The sequence below is a fragment of the Dipteris shenzhenensis genome, chromosome 18 (genome assembly GCF_047967505.1).
Source record: "Dipteris shenzhenensis isolate YYH24624 ecotype China chromosome 18, Dip_SZ_1.0, whole genome shotgun sequence".
Lineage (NCBI taxonomy): Eukaryota > Viridiplantae > Streptophyta > Polypodiopsida > Gleicheniales > Dipteridaceae > Dipteris > Dipteris shenzhenensis.
The window spans coordinates 1682482-1698869 of record NC_141613.1 but is presented as its reverse complement, the minus strand read 5'-3'; the positions used below and the strand labels follow the sequence as shown (position 1 = coordinate 1698869).

General features: G+C 44.7%; 1 protein-coding gene across 3 annotated transcripts in view; it reads left to right on the top strand.

Annotated features, from left to right (window-relative positions):
- The window catches only part of PTAC6 (plastid transcriptionally active 6), a 94623-nt gene that overhangs the window by 34773 nt on the left and 43462 nt on the right, over positions 1-16388 (top strand). For all 3 annotated transcript variants that reach the window (XR_015542599.1, XR_015542598.1, XM_087389531.1), the window contains exons 2-3: positions 2638-2706; positions 3061-3165. Coding sequence is in view for 1 of the 3 variants with exons in the window: in XM_087389531.1 (XP_087245657.1) it covers positions 2638-2706; positions 3061-3165 (174 nt within the window). In the remaining 2 variants the exon portion in view is untranslated. The remainder of the gene's footprint in view (positions 1-2637; positions 2707-3060; positions 3166-16388) is intronic.

The following is a 16388-nucleotide window of genomic DNA, read 5'->3' as shown; positions in this document are numbered from 1 at the left end:
CAAAAGGTGTGTCCCATGGTGGAAAAGGTGTGTCCCTTGGTTTTGGGACAGCCCAAGCACCTGAAAGGACACGATTTTGGTCGTGTCCATTCACATCAACTTGTGATGTGAGGGAGATGGAGAGGCCAGGATGACTTTAGGCCGGGTAGGCGTTTAAAAATTTTACGCTCATCCTCTCCATCTCTTCCATGCACAATGTGCACGGATGTCCTTCTAGCGGCAAAAAAGTATCAGATCAGCGCTAGAAGGTGGGGGGCATTTCCTACAGGCAGGAGTGAATTTTGCTCTGATACCACTGTAAGAAATCCTAGATTTACTATATTTAGAACTGTGGTAAGGAACAGAAAAGAGACTGAGATAGCAGAGAACAAGGAATAACTGTATTGCTTGAATGTCTGTAGGGTGGATGTGATTCATCCATACAATCTAGCCTCTCTTATATAGAGAGTGAAGAGTCACACATGAAAAGGTGTGTACTCCAAAGGGTATGTGCATGAAGAGGTGTGTACCCCTTGTGAAGGGTGTGACCCTTGATGAGCCCGTCGAAAGGTCATACCCTTCCACAAGTATCCATTCATTAAACCATCCATAAGTCTAGAAAGAGAAAGGAATACGTCACAGATCGTGACAATATATATATATTTTTTTTCAAGAAAGAGACTTCTATTAAGTAAGAGAAAAAACCCGCGAGAGCAAGCTCAAAGTGGAATACATCATGAAATCATGAGGATAAATAAAACCCCCTCAGAGTGAGGGCCTCTCGTAAAAGTACTTGCCCAAGCGGAACAACCTCTTGTAAAAGTACAAATATTGTCTCGTGGTTTTGAAAATGTTAAAGATGGAGAACTGCAAGGAAGTGGTAACCCTAGTGGCAGTTGGAGCCAAGGTGAGCAAGCATGAACATGTTGGTTGGCTGATACAGGAAGTATCCAGCTGGTGGGTAGTTTGCTTTACTTAAGTAATACCCCACTAGATATCGATTTTCAAGTGGCGATACTATGCCAATAGGGTGACTCATTTGAAGGACCACATGAGGGTACTCAGATGTCTGAGGTACGTATTGCTACGGGAGGCTATTGCGATTCAGATGGGCTGGTGATTGAGATACTAGACAGTCTACGAGACAGGATATTGTTTTTATCTTGTTGGGGTCAGGGGCCATCTTTGGCTCAATAAGAAGCAACCAACAGTTTCTCTTTCTTTGACAAATGCAGATTACAGAGTGGCTTGCAGTGCAGCGCACGAGTTCGCTTGGCTCAGATGAATATGTAAGAACATGACCTTTAAGAGGATGTGACGTGATCGTTTGCAACAACCAGATTTGCATTGTGATTGCCAACAACTGGGTGTAGGCACTGGTCCATCTCCCATTGAAGCCTCTCCACAGTAGGGCAGGAGCAGGAGAAGCCCCAGCCTCAGTCTCTCAGTTTTTTGTTACCTAGCAGCCTCCACTCGGTTGTAGATTCTACATTTTTACCCACACTTTGTGGAGCTACTACATGAGATATTTTGGCTGTTTTTCTTGATGCCCCTTTTGCTGATTTGAGGTTCTCTTTCAGCACTTGTGTGAGAGGTTGGAGAGAGTTGTCAAGCGCCTTCGCAACATGCTGCCCTTATTTTTGTCAAGAAAGATATGGGTCTCCTGCCTCACAAAGAAATCAGAAACGTTCTACAAATTCAAGCAATGGCAGCCCATGGTGGAAAACGAGACTAGAACACATCTCGCGACTTTGAAGATTATGTACTACAAATCATGTTGAAACTTTCGGAAGCCTACAGTGGTGAAAGGGATTCTGAAGCTTTGACCAATGGCTACTGAACATGGGGTTGCACTTTTAGATTGTGGACCTTTCAGGCTAGCTAACATTTTGAAAGATTTTGCTTTGCCCTGATGACAAAGGCATAAGTACTTAAGATCGTTTCAAGCACGTCTTTTGTTAATAGTTCAGTATGAATTTCCAGCTCGCACTTGATTGGGACAGTTGGAGCAAAACACGCTCCTGTCTGTCAACTTCTCTTAGTTCACGACTTTGGTGCTAGAAATCAATGTCTTATCTCTATCTCGACTATTTTGCCAGGCCTCTCCCCTTCAGGATTTATCTTAGGTACATATCTATAATTTGTTTGTTGTTGTCTTCCATACATTTGCTTGCACATATGCCTTTCTCACACTTTTCTTGCCTCCATTCTTAGTTTTGTAGAAGGGAATGCCCTTTCAAATTGTTATAAAACAGGGTTTAAGCTCTTTATTGATCTTTAATTTTGTTATGAAAGAGGGCTTGAGCTCTTTATCGATCATTAAGTTTGTTCAATGTTGTGTGGAGATAGCAATGCCTTGATCTCCACTATGGTGCCAGTGTTCTCTGCGTCATAATTTGTCTTTGGTACATATCTTTAGTTTAATCTTTATCTCTGTTTCATAATTTGTCTTTGGTACGTATCTTTAGTTTAATCTTTTGTGCATCTGTAAAGTTGCCTTCACTTAGGTCTTCCTCCTAGTATCTTGCTTGCGTTTTCCGTTGTATACAAGGCCAGTTCTTTAAAAGTTGTTTTGAATGAGGATAGAACCTAATGTATTTAGCTTGACAATATATAATAGATCTTTGACATGATCTGACATCTTTTAATCTTTTGCAGATGTATGTAACTGCCCCTGATACAGATGTATATGCAATTCCAAAAGTGGATGGAAGGATGCCGCAAAAAGTGCATACTCTCACCCTTCCCTGCACGAGAACTTTGGGTTACATTTGTAAGATAGTTGACATCATGCTTTCAGATGCAATTTCGGAGAAATACTACTCTTCCTGTTTTTCTTATTGCAAAAATGCCTTCACTTGGAAGTGGCTTAGATTAAGCAATTTGTAGTAAACTTTGTTTTTTATTTCGGTTTGTTTATTCATCTCCATGCCTTGAGGCTTATTCATTTCTGTGCCTTGAGGTTTATTCATTTCCATGACCTGAGGTATGTCTTTGTGGCTTTCCCTGTGGGTTTATTCAATTCTGTGCCTTGAGGTACATCTTTATGGTGGCCAATGTGATTCTGTTCTGTATGTGCAGCCAGTGCGTTTGTCAAAAAGCAATTTTGAGCATATTGTAACCACAGAGCTGCCAGTTGATTCACTTCGACAGCCAATGTTTAAGCAAGAAAGACAAGTGATGAAGGTAAATCTATAAATATGAAGGTAAATCTATAAATAGTGAAAGAAACAGTGAAGGTGGATGTGCATTGATTTATAGGCCATTCAAGTTTATACTCTTTAACTGGTTTTTAAAAGGGAATAAGGTTTCATGACTTTGAGGTACCTCTATTGGTAGCTCATGATAAATGGCTAAGCTTTCCCTTGTTGGTCCTTGCAACCTAAAATGAACACGTTTTATGAGCATCCAGTCTCTTCTCACAATTAGGGAAGAAAAATCCAGGACTGGCTCTATCTTTGAATGGCTTTGATGTTAATTGTGTGCACATTTGTAGATTGATAAATAATAGATAAAACAATTAGCCTGTGTCATTGCGTCTCCCTCCCTCTCTCCTCAGCAACCCCCCCTGCCCCCCCTGCCCCCCCCTCAGCCCCCTCCCCCGCCCCCCCCCTCCCTCAGCCCCCTCAGTCCAACTCTCAACCCAAACCCCCTCTAGCAGAGTTCGGCAAACCATCGGTACCACACCATATCATTCTAGCAGAGTTCGGCGCCTCACCCCTACAGCTTGATGCGGCTTTTCAGGCTATCACCTACCTCCACAGAGTCAGGGATTTTGGCTCCTCCGCTGACGGTTGCCTCCGCCTACCTTGGTTAGCCCTATCCTCCTCTATGGCCTTATCCGTTGATAGGGACCAGCGATGCTGGTATAGTCGTCTTTCCAGTTGATTCACCCGACTGGGCCTCGACTTAGACCGGTTGCCTCCTTTTTAGTACAGCCTCGACGCTCCACCATCTCCTCTCTCCCCCACTGACCAGGAGGTCAACCGGCTCATTCGGGTGGATCTGCTCCAGCTCCACACCTGGCGGACATGGTTTCTTCACTCCGAGCTTCCTGTGAAGCTCGACTTCTACCGCCGACACTGCCTCCAGATCTCACAGGAGGGCTTCATCACACCTCCGGGTTACACACAACTTCATCTACCACATGCGCTCCGGATCTCCCTCGGTCAGTTTAGGGTCTCGTCACACCGATTACGGATCGAGAGTGGATGCGCAGAGGGTATCCCACGAGAGGACCGCCTTTGCCCACTTTGCGACTTACAGGAGATTGAGTCGGAGGAGCATTTTGCTTTCAGATGTCCTATCTATTATGCCATTCGAGGCCGATATCACTGCCTCTTCCGCAACAGATTCGGCTCCCTCCCACACATGCTACAATTCCCGGATCAGCGGTGCCTTGTCGCTTTCTTACATGAGATGACCCGCCACCGAGATACTTCTCTCCGAGCACGGCGACACGAGCAGCACACACAGCGTGAGGACACCCAGCGGCCTATCACTGACTTCTTTCAGCCACAGGATACCTCTTCTCAGTCTAGCCGACGACGCGGACGTGAGCGAGAGCCAGAGTCACGACAGCTGCGTCAGCGGACAGACTCACGCATCCAGGTCCATGACATCTCGTCTCTGCTCTCGGCCCGCCCCACTGGGGTTACCGTTGCCCTCATCCACAGGGCCACCCGCCGCCCCCGACGATCGAGCTCGACTAGGCCGCGTGACGTCAGAGGCCAATCATCCATCGCAGGGTTTTTTCCGACTTCCCATTTGACGGCCCCTCTATGATTGGTCTCTGACGATCACCACCTGCACATGTATACTGTATCTCCTCCCTCTGCCCCACTTTTTTGTGCCCCCCCCTTCTTCTTCTTTGTATCATCTGGAGGTAGACACATATTTTTTTGTATTAGGACTAGACACATAGTCCTTCATAACCTCTTTTTTGTAGAAACGGTTGGTTGGCCCGTTTTGAGACCACCACCGTTATGCTCATTGTATTAGTTATCTTTAGTCTCATAGACCTTCACGGTCTCCCGAAGACTTTAATAAACTTTCTTTCTTTCTTCTTTCTTTCTACCCCGCCACGGCACCTGTCTTGTGCGGGACCCTGTTGAGACCCCCCAGGGCCCTCCTTGGGGTGCTGCTTGCACCGCCACCCCCAATGGGGGGCTCTGTGCGCCGTGCCTGTACCAGGCCCCCCATAGGGGCTGCTGCTGTTTCCGACTGTCCGAGGCCCCCCTTTAGGGGCGGCTGCTGCTGCGTGGCAGGCCTCCACAGCAAGCCTTCCACCCGACCCCCCCATTGGGGTGCGAAGTACGTCTTCAGGGTACCCGGGCCTATCCTAGGCCCTAGAGCTGCTGCATCAACCTCACAAATCAAAGAAGGACCTGCTGAATCCACAAGGACATGCAAAAACGTCATTGGAACTGTGAAGGACTTGCCAAAGGCCAAATCTGAAGAAGTAACAGGGGGGCATATGTGAGAAATTTCAAGTGCCTCAAGGTGGTGAAATGGACAACTCATCTAAGAAAAAAACCAGAGGAGAGAAGGAGAGAAAGTACAGCTTGGTATGGATGGGTATTCAGAAGAGTAATGATCAGAATGGCAGTGGCCAGCACATCAGATCATGCCTCACCACCTTGAAAGACGTTTAAAAAATGCAGGATGCAGAGATTGAGAACTTGCAGAAAAAAATGAGGGAAAGCAATGAAGAGACCATGCGTAGATTGCGTGCCTCCATGGAAGAGGAGATGAGCAAATGGGAAATTGAAATGCAAATGCAGCTGGGGATTCAAATAGGCAAAATGCAGGAAGAAATTAGTATTAATAGCCTTTGAAAGGACCAACTTTAGAGTCTTGTTGGGGGAGACTCGGCTTGTCCATTACACCTGGGGTAGTAAGTAGTAGCCACTAGATGAATAATCATGAATTCCTCTGTCAAAATTTCAAAGACATCATTCATATAATGAGTCCCTGATGACTTACAAACTATTAGGACAACCATATATGCATATAGTATTTTCAAAGAGGAATTTTGCTATAGTGTGGGCCGTGTTATCTCTAACAGCTTTTGCTTCATCCCATTTAGTAGCATAATTAGTAGCTACAATTACATACTTATTCTGGTTTTTAGTTGTTTTGAAAGGACCAATGAAATTGAGGCCCCATTGCTGAAAAGATTCCCAAGGCTTACTCAGTTGCAAAGACATGTGATCAAGGGGAAGCATTCTCCCTGTACATTGACCAACATCACACTGAATAATAAAGGCATGTGCATCCTGAAATAGAGCGCTCCATCACAATTCTGGTAGCAACACTTCCCAAGTTGTAAGATCACCTACAAAATAACCTCTAGCAAGACCTTTATGAGCCTTGGCAGGCACCATGTTGTGCTGGTGCGGCAAGACCTATTGTTGTAACACACCATCAGCACATTGGTGATATAACTGACTACCAATCAAGCTATATTTCCAAGCCTTGATAGTAAGTTGTCAGTGCTTATCTTTGGGCATGTGTACAAGAAAGGTATCCAGAGAGAGATATTGTAACAAATCATCATATTTAGGCTCACTAAAATCAACAATAAAACAATTAGCATCAAAGCTCGGTAGTAACTCCTGACCCGGTGATAAGAAAAAAAAAGAAAGACAACTAGGAATTATGTACTTCACCACGTTAGATAGCTGAGACTTCATAGGGATCAGCTGCAATGTGGGCTCTGTTAGAATTATAGATATAATTCAGCAGTGACCAATGTAATTTAATAAGCTAGCTAGGGGCACTTTTCCCTCTTTAAGAGGTTTTCCCCCCTAACCGCAGTTAGTTCACTAACTATGGTTAGTGACTACTAAGGTTTTGTCACTAGGACAAAACCTTATCTCTCACTCTTTGAGTTGTACTCTTTACACTCTTCTATTGCAACTCAGCTCTCAAGCTTTCAGCTCTCAAGCTCTCACTCTCTCCGCAATCTCTCACATTTGGTATCAGAGCAATTGATCTTGCTCCTTGCTTCTTCCCCGTTCAGCTCCAGCCTACAGCCCACGCTCCTGCTGCTACCTTCCGTACCTTCATCAGTACCCTGCCATACCGTACTTGCCGTACTGCTCCTGTTGCGTCCGTACCTTCAGTACCTGCGTAATCGTCGTACAGCTCGTCATCCGTACAAGTGCCGTACAGTCCGTCGCCAGAATGTACGGTTCATCGTACAGTTCCGTACCTGCACGTACGGTTCGCTACCACCAGTCGTACGGTTCGCTGTCATCGTCCGTACTTGTGCGTACAAGCCGTATAGCAGGTCGTCGTCCTTGCTTTTGTACCAGCTTCCGTACAGGTCCTCATACGTTTTTGCACCGTAAAACTGTACCCGTTGATCCGTACTCTGTTGTACATCTGTACATTCTAATCAGTACTCTGTCGTACAGTCACCGTACCAATAGATCTGGTGGTATTTGTGCAGACATTTGCAGATCTTTGCAGTCATTTGGGTATTTTTGGGTTCATTGTTGCTTGTGAAGCAGACATTACAGGCAGATTCAGAGGTTTAGCCAAAAATTTGGGGCTTTCTGCTGAAATTGCAAAATTTGGGGCTTTCTATACTGCTGCCCCTTTCTGGTTGCAATTTCAAGCTCGAAATTTGGGGCTTTCAGTTTTGCAGTACAATTTCTTGAAGAAATTTGGGGATTTTGTAATTACACTGCAATTTCGCAATGAAATTTGGGGCTTTTGCAGACAGAGCGCAATTCTTGCAACATTTGGGGCTTTTGATCAATTTGCCCCTTTTCGGTTGCAATTTCAGGCCTATTTTGGGGCTTTTGTGTTGGGAGAGCAATTTCTGGATTTTTCAGTTCATACTACCTTTCTTGAAGTGTTTTGCAGCACTTTTGGCAGATTCTGGAGAGTTTTTGATGCTTGGACAGATTTCTGACAGTGCAAGTACAGAAATCTGAGTTGCATTTACAGCCAGTGCTTGGCTGTGTTTTTTGGGAGTTGTGCATTTCATTCCCAGTAAGGGAATTCAGTTTTGTATTTGCTTAAATCTCTTTCTCAGATATGGCCCAACAAAATCAGAATGACTTCCAGTTCGGTGGTCTTTCACAAGAAGACAAGTTGGATGGTACCAACTACTCCCTCTGGAGTTTTATGGTACACAATATTCTGATTTATGGGATTATGTGAATGGGGGTTAGATCCGACCAGCAGGTATGGCACCTAATACCCCTCCTTAGCAAGGAGGTGGAAGAGGTCGTGCATAGGGTGCAGCTGCAGAACAAGTTGTTGGTGCAACTATAGCCACTACTCTAGAGCAGAAGAGATGGGATTCACGGGATGCCTTAGCTTTGTCATGCATCTCTCTTTCAGTGAAAAGATTTATCATTCCGCATATCCGGTCGTGTAAGACCTTGAAGGCAGCGTGGGATATTTTAGAAAGCATGTATGCAGCCCGGAATGATGCAAGGGTATCTTTCTTGAAAAGAGAGTTAAGTAATACACATATGGAAGAGGGTGATTCCATGTCAGTCCACCTCACAAAGCTACAGGATCTCAGAGAGCAATTATTAAACATAGATGAGATTATTCTTGATTCAGAGATGATTACAACCACTCTGAATTCTCTTCCTGAGTCTTATCTCAGCTTTCATACCTCGCTGAACTTATCATTGAGGGGGGGTGCAAATCCTCTCAGTCTTCATGAGTTGATAGGACTTCTGCTTCAAGAAGAGCAGACCAGGAAAAACTTGGCTTCACGTGCAGGTGAACAAGCTATGCTCTCAAAGTTTAAATAAAAAACAAAGGGATAGGCAAAGACATCAGTAAATCAGCCTTCTAGTGGGTCAGGACAGCCTTCACAAAAGGCTAAAAATGATGCAAGTAAGTCCAAGAAGAAGGGTTTTTGTCACTACTGCAAAAAGCCAGGTCATCACATTGCAGAATGCAGGAAAAGGCTTGCAAAAGAGAAGAAAAACAGCTCCGGTATGGCTGTTTCATATTCAGCTCCTCATGCATCTGACAGTGGGGATGCTGCAGCCAACTTTGTTGGACAGGATTATGCCTTTTTATCTTGCATTTCAGATTCTAGGCTGGCTGCTCCAGATGCTCGGGATAGTACAGCCACTTGTAATGATGATACATATGCATTTTTGACTTGCAGTTATGACTCTTCTACGGATGCATCTGCTTTCAGTGTCAATGAAACACTGAACACTTGGTATTTTGACAGTGGTGCATCCAAGCACATCACTTCTAGGAAGTGTCTTTTTACTTCCTTGCATCCACCTCCTGTTGGTAAGAAAGTCACTTGTGCCAATAACTCATCATATTCAGTACGTGGCATGGGAGATGTTGAGGCTCAATTTTCAGACTTTCAGATGTCTTATATGTGCCTGGTATCACCAAAAATCTTCTTTTAGTGTCCACTCTTAACAGAGCTGGATTTCAGGTCATCTTTGAGGATGACAAATGTGCTGTCGGAGACAGGGAAGATGATTATGCCCTAAGATCATCTGGTACTCTGCTGCGTGGGCTTTTTCAGCTTGATCTTTTTGAGAAAAGAGCAGCCCATGCTCTTGCAGTTTCTACCCCTACTGCTGCCATGCAGAATGCAGAATTATGGCATGCCCGATATGGCCACATGCATTACAACAGCTTGATGACACTTCAGAAGCATTCTATGGTTGATGCATTGCCACCTCTTGAGATACCTCCTCCACATGCTTGTGAAGGGTGCATTTTAGGCAAGATGCATAGATTCCCCTTCAAAAAGGATGGTTCAGTTAAAGCTGTCCGCAAATTACAGCTTATACACAGTGATGTCTGTGGTCCCATGAGGACTCCATCATTGGGTGGTCATCTCTACTTCGTTACCTTTATTGATGATTACTCCAATTTCACTTGGGTCTTTGCGCTGAAGCGCAAATCAGAAGTATTCATGGTGTTTAAACACTTTTTAGCCATGGTTGAAAATGAAACCGGACTCAAGATATAGACATTGCGCACAGATAGAGGTGGGGAATACTTGTCTGCAGATTTTGATGCTTTTCTGAAAGGCAAGGGTATTGTGCATCAGCTCACAGTGAGGCTGACCCCTTAGCAAAATGGCAAAGCTGAGAGGAAAAATAGAACTCTCATGGAGATGGACAAATGTATGCTGAAAAGCAAACACATGCCTCATAAATTCTGGCTTGAGGGTCTGATGTGTGCCAATTACATTTTGAATTGGGCTTCCACTAAGGCTTTAAAAACAAAAACTCCCTATGAGGTTTGGAATGGGAGAAAGCCTTCAGTGGATGATTTCTGAGTCTTTGGATGCCTTGCTTATGCTCATGTGCCAGTTGAATTTAGGCACAAGTTGTCAGATAAAGCCATTAAGTGCATATTTGTTGGGTACAGTGCAGAAAGCAAGGGGTACCGTCTCTACAATCCTGTTACACGCAAGATCATTGTCAGTAGAGATGTGATATTTGCTGAAAATTCAGCTCACACTCAGGCTGAATTTCAAATGCCTTCTTCTTCAGAGGATGTCTTTGAGGGGTTGCTACCCATTGCCTTGGGTTCCCCTGCTGATATTTCTGATGCAAATCAGAATTTACAGCCACCTCCCGATGCTTTAGTTCCGCCACAGGATGTCTTGCCACCTCCACAGGCAGTGGAATAGGTGGTGCAGCAAGAAATTGCAGACATACATGCAGCAAAAACAGTCCCAAACTGGCTGTTACAGACTCTCAGTAAAATTGATGCTCCGTTACTTGGCAGGACTCGCAGTGCAGCAAGGCACATGGAAGGTGCTAATTCAGTGGAATCAGCATATGCAGGTACTCTTCTTGATGAGGAGGAGCCTGCCACATTCGAAGAGGCAAAGGAAAATGTGCATTGGATGAATGCCATGCACGATGAGTTGCAGTCCATTGAAAAAAATCAGACTTGGGATGTTGTAGACTTGCCACCAAGTAAACATGCCATTGGCACACGATGGGTTTTCAAGGTCAAACAGAAGCCAGATGGCTCCATTGACAGATATAAGGCAAGGCTGGTTGCTAAAGGCTATGCTCAGAAAAAGGGCATAGATTATGAGGAGACATTCGCTCCTACATCCCAGGTGACTACCATCCGATCAGTTATTGCAATGGCTGCACATTTTGAGTGGAATGTTCATCAGTTGGGCATAAAAACAGCCTTCTTAAATGGAGACTTGCTGGAAGAGGTGTATGTCAAACAACCTCCAGGCTTTGAAATTACAGCAAATGCACTTCAGGTATGCAAGCTACACAAAGCTTTGTATGGGCTCAAACAGGCCCCTCGTGCATGGTATGCCAAGATTCATGCCTTTTTGACCAGCAAGGGGCTGCACAATAGTCCTACTGAGAGCACCCTCTACATCAAGATGGATGGGGGGGAAATTTTAGTCATCCTTCTTTATGTCGATGACTTACTGCTCACTGGGTCCAATGAAGACAAAATTGCAGATTTCAAAGCTGATTTGCAGACCAACTTTGACATGTCGGATTTGGGGCTGCTTCACTTTTATTTGGGGATCCAGTTCTCTCATGAGAGACGTGGCACTGTTATGTCTCAGTCCAAGTATGTGCAGAAACTCTTGGACAGATTTAACATGCATGATTGTAAGCCCATAGCCACTCCCATGGAGCCGGGGCTGAAACTCACAATGCATGATGCAGGAGAATTAGTTGATGCTACACTTTACAGTCAGGCTGTTGGATGCCTCATATATCTCTGCAACACTAGACCTGATATTCAGTTTGCAGTCTCTCAGGTGAGCATGCATTGGCAGGCAGTTAAGCGCATCTTCCGTTATTTGCAGGGCACGAAGTCTTTTGGCTTGCTATTTCCCAGGGGGGGTGACTTGCAGATGCATGCCTACAGTGATTCAGATTGGGCTGGTGATTATGACACTAGGCAGTCCACTAGTGGCAATTGTTTCTTTTTGGGTAAATCTTGCATTTCCTGGCTAAGCAAGAAACAATCTACAGTGGCTACCTCATCATGTGAAGCTGAGTACAGGGCAGCTTTCACAGCAACAGTTGAATGTGTCTGGCTGCGACGTCTATTTGCTGATCTTCATCTGTCTTTGGAGGGTCCTTCTCCAATTCTCACTGATAGTGAGAGTGCCATTGCAGTGGCCAAGAATCCAGTGTTTCATGCTCGCACGAAGCACATTGAGGTTCACTATCACTACGTCAGAGAGAAGTTGCATGCAGGAGAGATCAGTATGATCTTTGTGTCCACACATGACAACGTTGCAGATATTTTCACCAAAGCACTACCACGTGAAAAGTTTGAGGCATTTCGCAGTGCCCTGAACTTATATCCGTTTGGTGATTGATGAGCCTTGTACATGACATTGGCACTGCAGGGGGGTGTTAGAATTATAGATATAATTCAGCAGTGACCAATGTAATTTAATAAGCTAGTTAGGGGCACCTTTCCCTCTTCAAGAGGTTTTTCTCCTTAACCGTAGTTAGTTCATTGACTATGGTTAGTGACTACTAGGGTTTTGTCACTAGGACAAAACCTCTCTCTCACTCTTTGAGTTGTACTCTTTACACTCTTCTATTGCAACTCAGCTCTCAAGCTTTCAGCTCTCAAGCTCTCACTCTCTTGCTCTCTCTCTCTCCGCAATCTCTCACAGGCTCGTAGATGATGAGCTTATGAACCAGATTCCAGAGTATGTGTCTTTGTAATAGGCACCGAGACAAACCCCCACAAAAAAAACTGACTGAACATGGATCACACAGACTCAAAGAGAGACAAAAGACTACACAGCCCGAAACAGACTGAAGCTCCCCCCAAAACTCAGAAAACAGTCAGCCTCAGAATACTATGAACCCACAGCCCACATGAAGGCTATCTTCGTGACTCTTCAAGATATCAACCCACAAGCTAACCTTATCATATCTTTCCCAAGATCATCATCGAGCACTAGCAATGATGCAGCCCGCCATCTCTGGAGATTCTATCGGTTGAGGTCTTTGCAGCAACACCCGGCACCCGCCTGTGGCCAAAGGCCTCACTATTTCCAGCTTTGAAGCAACTGAGTGCTCACACCACAACTAGCCAACCCGTGTGCGCATTGCAGCACCCTCTTACACACAACCTCCGTCCAAGGAACTCCAGCCAGTAGAAATGACACCACAGCAATATAGCTCCTTCCAAAGCAAACTGCCCGCATAGTCATCCTCCTCAAATCCAGCAGCTCCCAATAAGAGCAATAGCGAGTGCTTTCCACGCTAGTCTGCTACAGCTCGTCGCTTATCTCCATATTCACGACTTCTCTCATGCTCATACAGCTCATGGAGCTCACGCCTCTTCAAGATCCTTCAGCCTGTGTAGTAGCGCGCCTTCCCCATTAAACCAAGAAGCGCATGGTGCATACTCTTTGTCGCTCATAGGCCTTTGCGACGCTCTAAACCTCCAGTCAGCAGAAGCACCTCAAGCAACTACCATAGAGTTTGCTACAAGACTCCAGCCAGAGCCAATTGTGTCATAAAGTTTGTCAACATGAAGCACCTGGAGCCCATCTACTCCAAGCTCCTCCAGTCGAAATCCCAGACTTGTCACATACACAGTCACCACCACAACTTCCCTAGCTCACAAAGCTCTCTTTGTCAACACACACGATGTCTTCATGCACAGGTTTCAGCTTCCTGCTCACGCACGACCTCCCATCAACAACTGTGAGCCTCTCCAACCTCTCTGATTGTTCCACCTTTATTTCTCAGAGCCCCTACCTACGTAGATTCTTCCAGCGTAAAACCGAATCTGCTCCCAGCCGCCATTTCCACGTAGCTCCAGCTCACAGCCTAGAAGCTCCCCTTCATCCATCACGTAGCCACCTTGCATGTGCAAGATGCCTTTTCAATCAGTCCAGGCACCTCAGCCTAATTTGCCACCTCATCAGTGACATTTTACCACTCTTAAGACATTTCCCCCAAATCACATTAAATGCACATTTTGGACCTTTAGTCACACAATTCCCACACACATTAGCATGCACATTCAAGCTTGCATGCACCCCTGTACACACACATGAAAAGCCCTTTGACATGGACACCATAACATATCAAATTCCTGTAACATGCAAGTGCACATTGACTCAGGAAAGTATAAAAAAACCCTTCATGACTTGACTTTACATGACCCCAAAAACATTTCACTTGATCACACACTAGACACCCTTGCTCTGGAAGTCTGGTACAACCACATTGCATTTCATCATTTCCCATGAAGTCCCTGCAAAACATACTTTATTGTCTCAAAAAACTATACATCAGTCCATCATGCTTGTGAAAGAAAAATCCACAAATGCCAAAAGCCCACACCTACCCTAGATGTATACAACTATGTGCCTACTCACAGCTATTTACAGTGCTAAAAAACTTGATACAGATTTTGTCCTATCATTTTGCCCATCCCCAAGTCTGCAGACATTCATGTCTTGCAAATAGGGGTATATAAGATTTGCATTTCTTCAGAGATATCCTCATCCATGAGGTCTTTCGGCTTGTCTGGTTTCATCACAGTAGGTCCACAGCGGCCCACACTCATGATCCTATGAAAGTATTTCTTTAGTGTGAAGCCATTGACTCTATTCTTATGCTGCTGGCAATCCAAATCCTCAAGTTGATATGATCCATTTTTGAATTTCTTCGTCACATGAAAAGGTCCATCCCATTTGGTCATGGTTGATACAAATCTGGAACGATTAAGATTGGCTCTGTAGTTAGCCTCTCCTTGAGTGTGGTGAAGGCTGTCTTTTGAGGAATTCCCCATCTGAAAGCTGCATTTTTCTTAGTAAGATCGTGGAGTGGAGCGGCTATATCCGCAAAATGCCTGATAAACCTTCTGTAGTAAGAACACAGGCCTAGGAAACTTCGAACTTCATGCATAGTTCTGTGGCCATCGTGAATGGCACGGATCTTTGCTGGATCCATTTGTATCCCATTCTTGGATATTATATGCCCCAGATAATGGATTTGTTCCAAGAAAAATCCACTTTTCTTGCTGTTTGCATAGAATTGATGATTTCTTAGCTCTTGAAACACTATAGCAAGATGTTCCTTGTGCTCTTCTTCGGACTTAGAAAAGACAATTATGTCATCGAAGAAGGTACTGGTGAACTGTCTGTAGGGTCGGAAGATACGATCCATCATCCTATTGAAGGTAGTTGGGGCATTGGTCAATCCAAAAGGCATCACCAGATATTCATACAACCCAAAAGTAGTGCAGAACGCTGTCTTGTGCACATCTTGAGGCTGTATCCTCACTTGGTGATAGCCACTCTTTAAGTCTATCCTGCTGAAAACTGAAGCTCCATTTAACTGATCGAGCACATCATCAATGCGCGGAATAGGGAATCTATTCTTGATGGTCATTTTGTTCAGTGCGCGGTAATCGACGCACATACGGAATGAGCCATCTTTCTTCTGTACTGGCAATACAGAGGAACGAAAAGGAGAAGAATTGGGCTGAATCAACCCCTTGGACAACAAGTCCTACACCTGAGTCATAATCTCTTCTCGCTAAGTTGCACTAACTCTGTATGGGGGCCTATTGGGTGGCTCGCTTCCAGGAATGAGTTCTATGCCATGATCCTCAGGTCTCTCAGGGGGTAGCTCCCCTGGCAAAGCGTCAGAAAAACAATCTTTAAAATTTTCAATAAACTCAAATTTATTCTGATCTGCCTCATTTGTTTCAGCATACATTTCCACATCTCTCTCTTTTACAAAAATCATGTAAGCTGAAACTGCAGACTTTATTTCTTTTCCAACAGAACTATTTGATACAATGGGAATAGTTTCCCCTCTATTCCTAGCAACCACACGATATTCTTTGCCCCTATGTACAAACTCCAGCACTCTTTCAGGAAGAGTCAACTTCATTGCCTTGCGATGAAACCAAGGCATACCCATGACTACATCACGATGTTTCAGTGGAGAAATGAAGAAGTCTTCCTGATCCACATAACTCTGTATATGAAGACGGAGCTTCCCTATCAAGGGAGTGATTGGCACAGGGTTTCCACAGAACATCTGATAGGCATCTAAAGCCCTGCCCAACTCCTCCGTCTTTATTTCCAGCCTTAGGGCTAGGTCCTTTGATATGAAGTTATCAGTAGCCCCTGGATCAAATAAAATTAGCGCTTGCTGGGTTCCCATGATAGCAGCAATTCTCATTCTTCTGGCATGACCCAGTATGTCAGGAAATCCTTCTGCCATTGGCTTTTGTGGTCCCCGTGGCTTCTCTGCCTCTTTTCCCTTCGAAGTTGAAGGCTTTTCTGGGCACTGGGCAGCAACATGCCCCTCTTTCCCACACTTAAAGCATTTCCCATCTCTGCGAAACTCAGCTATCTGTTCAGGAGTGAATGGGATTTGTCTTTATTAGTCTTTGAAAATTGA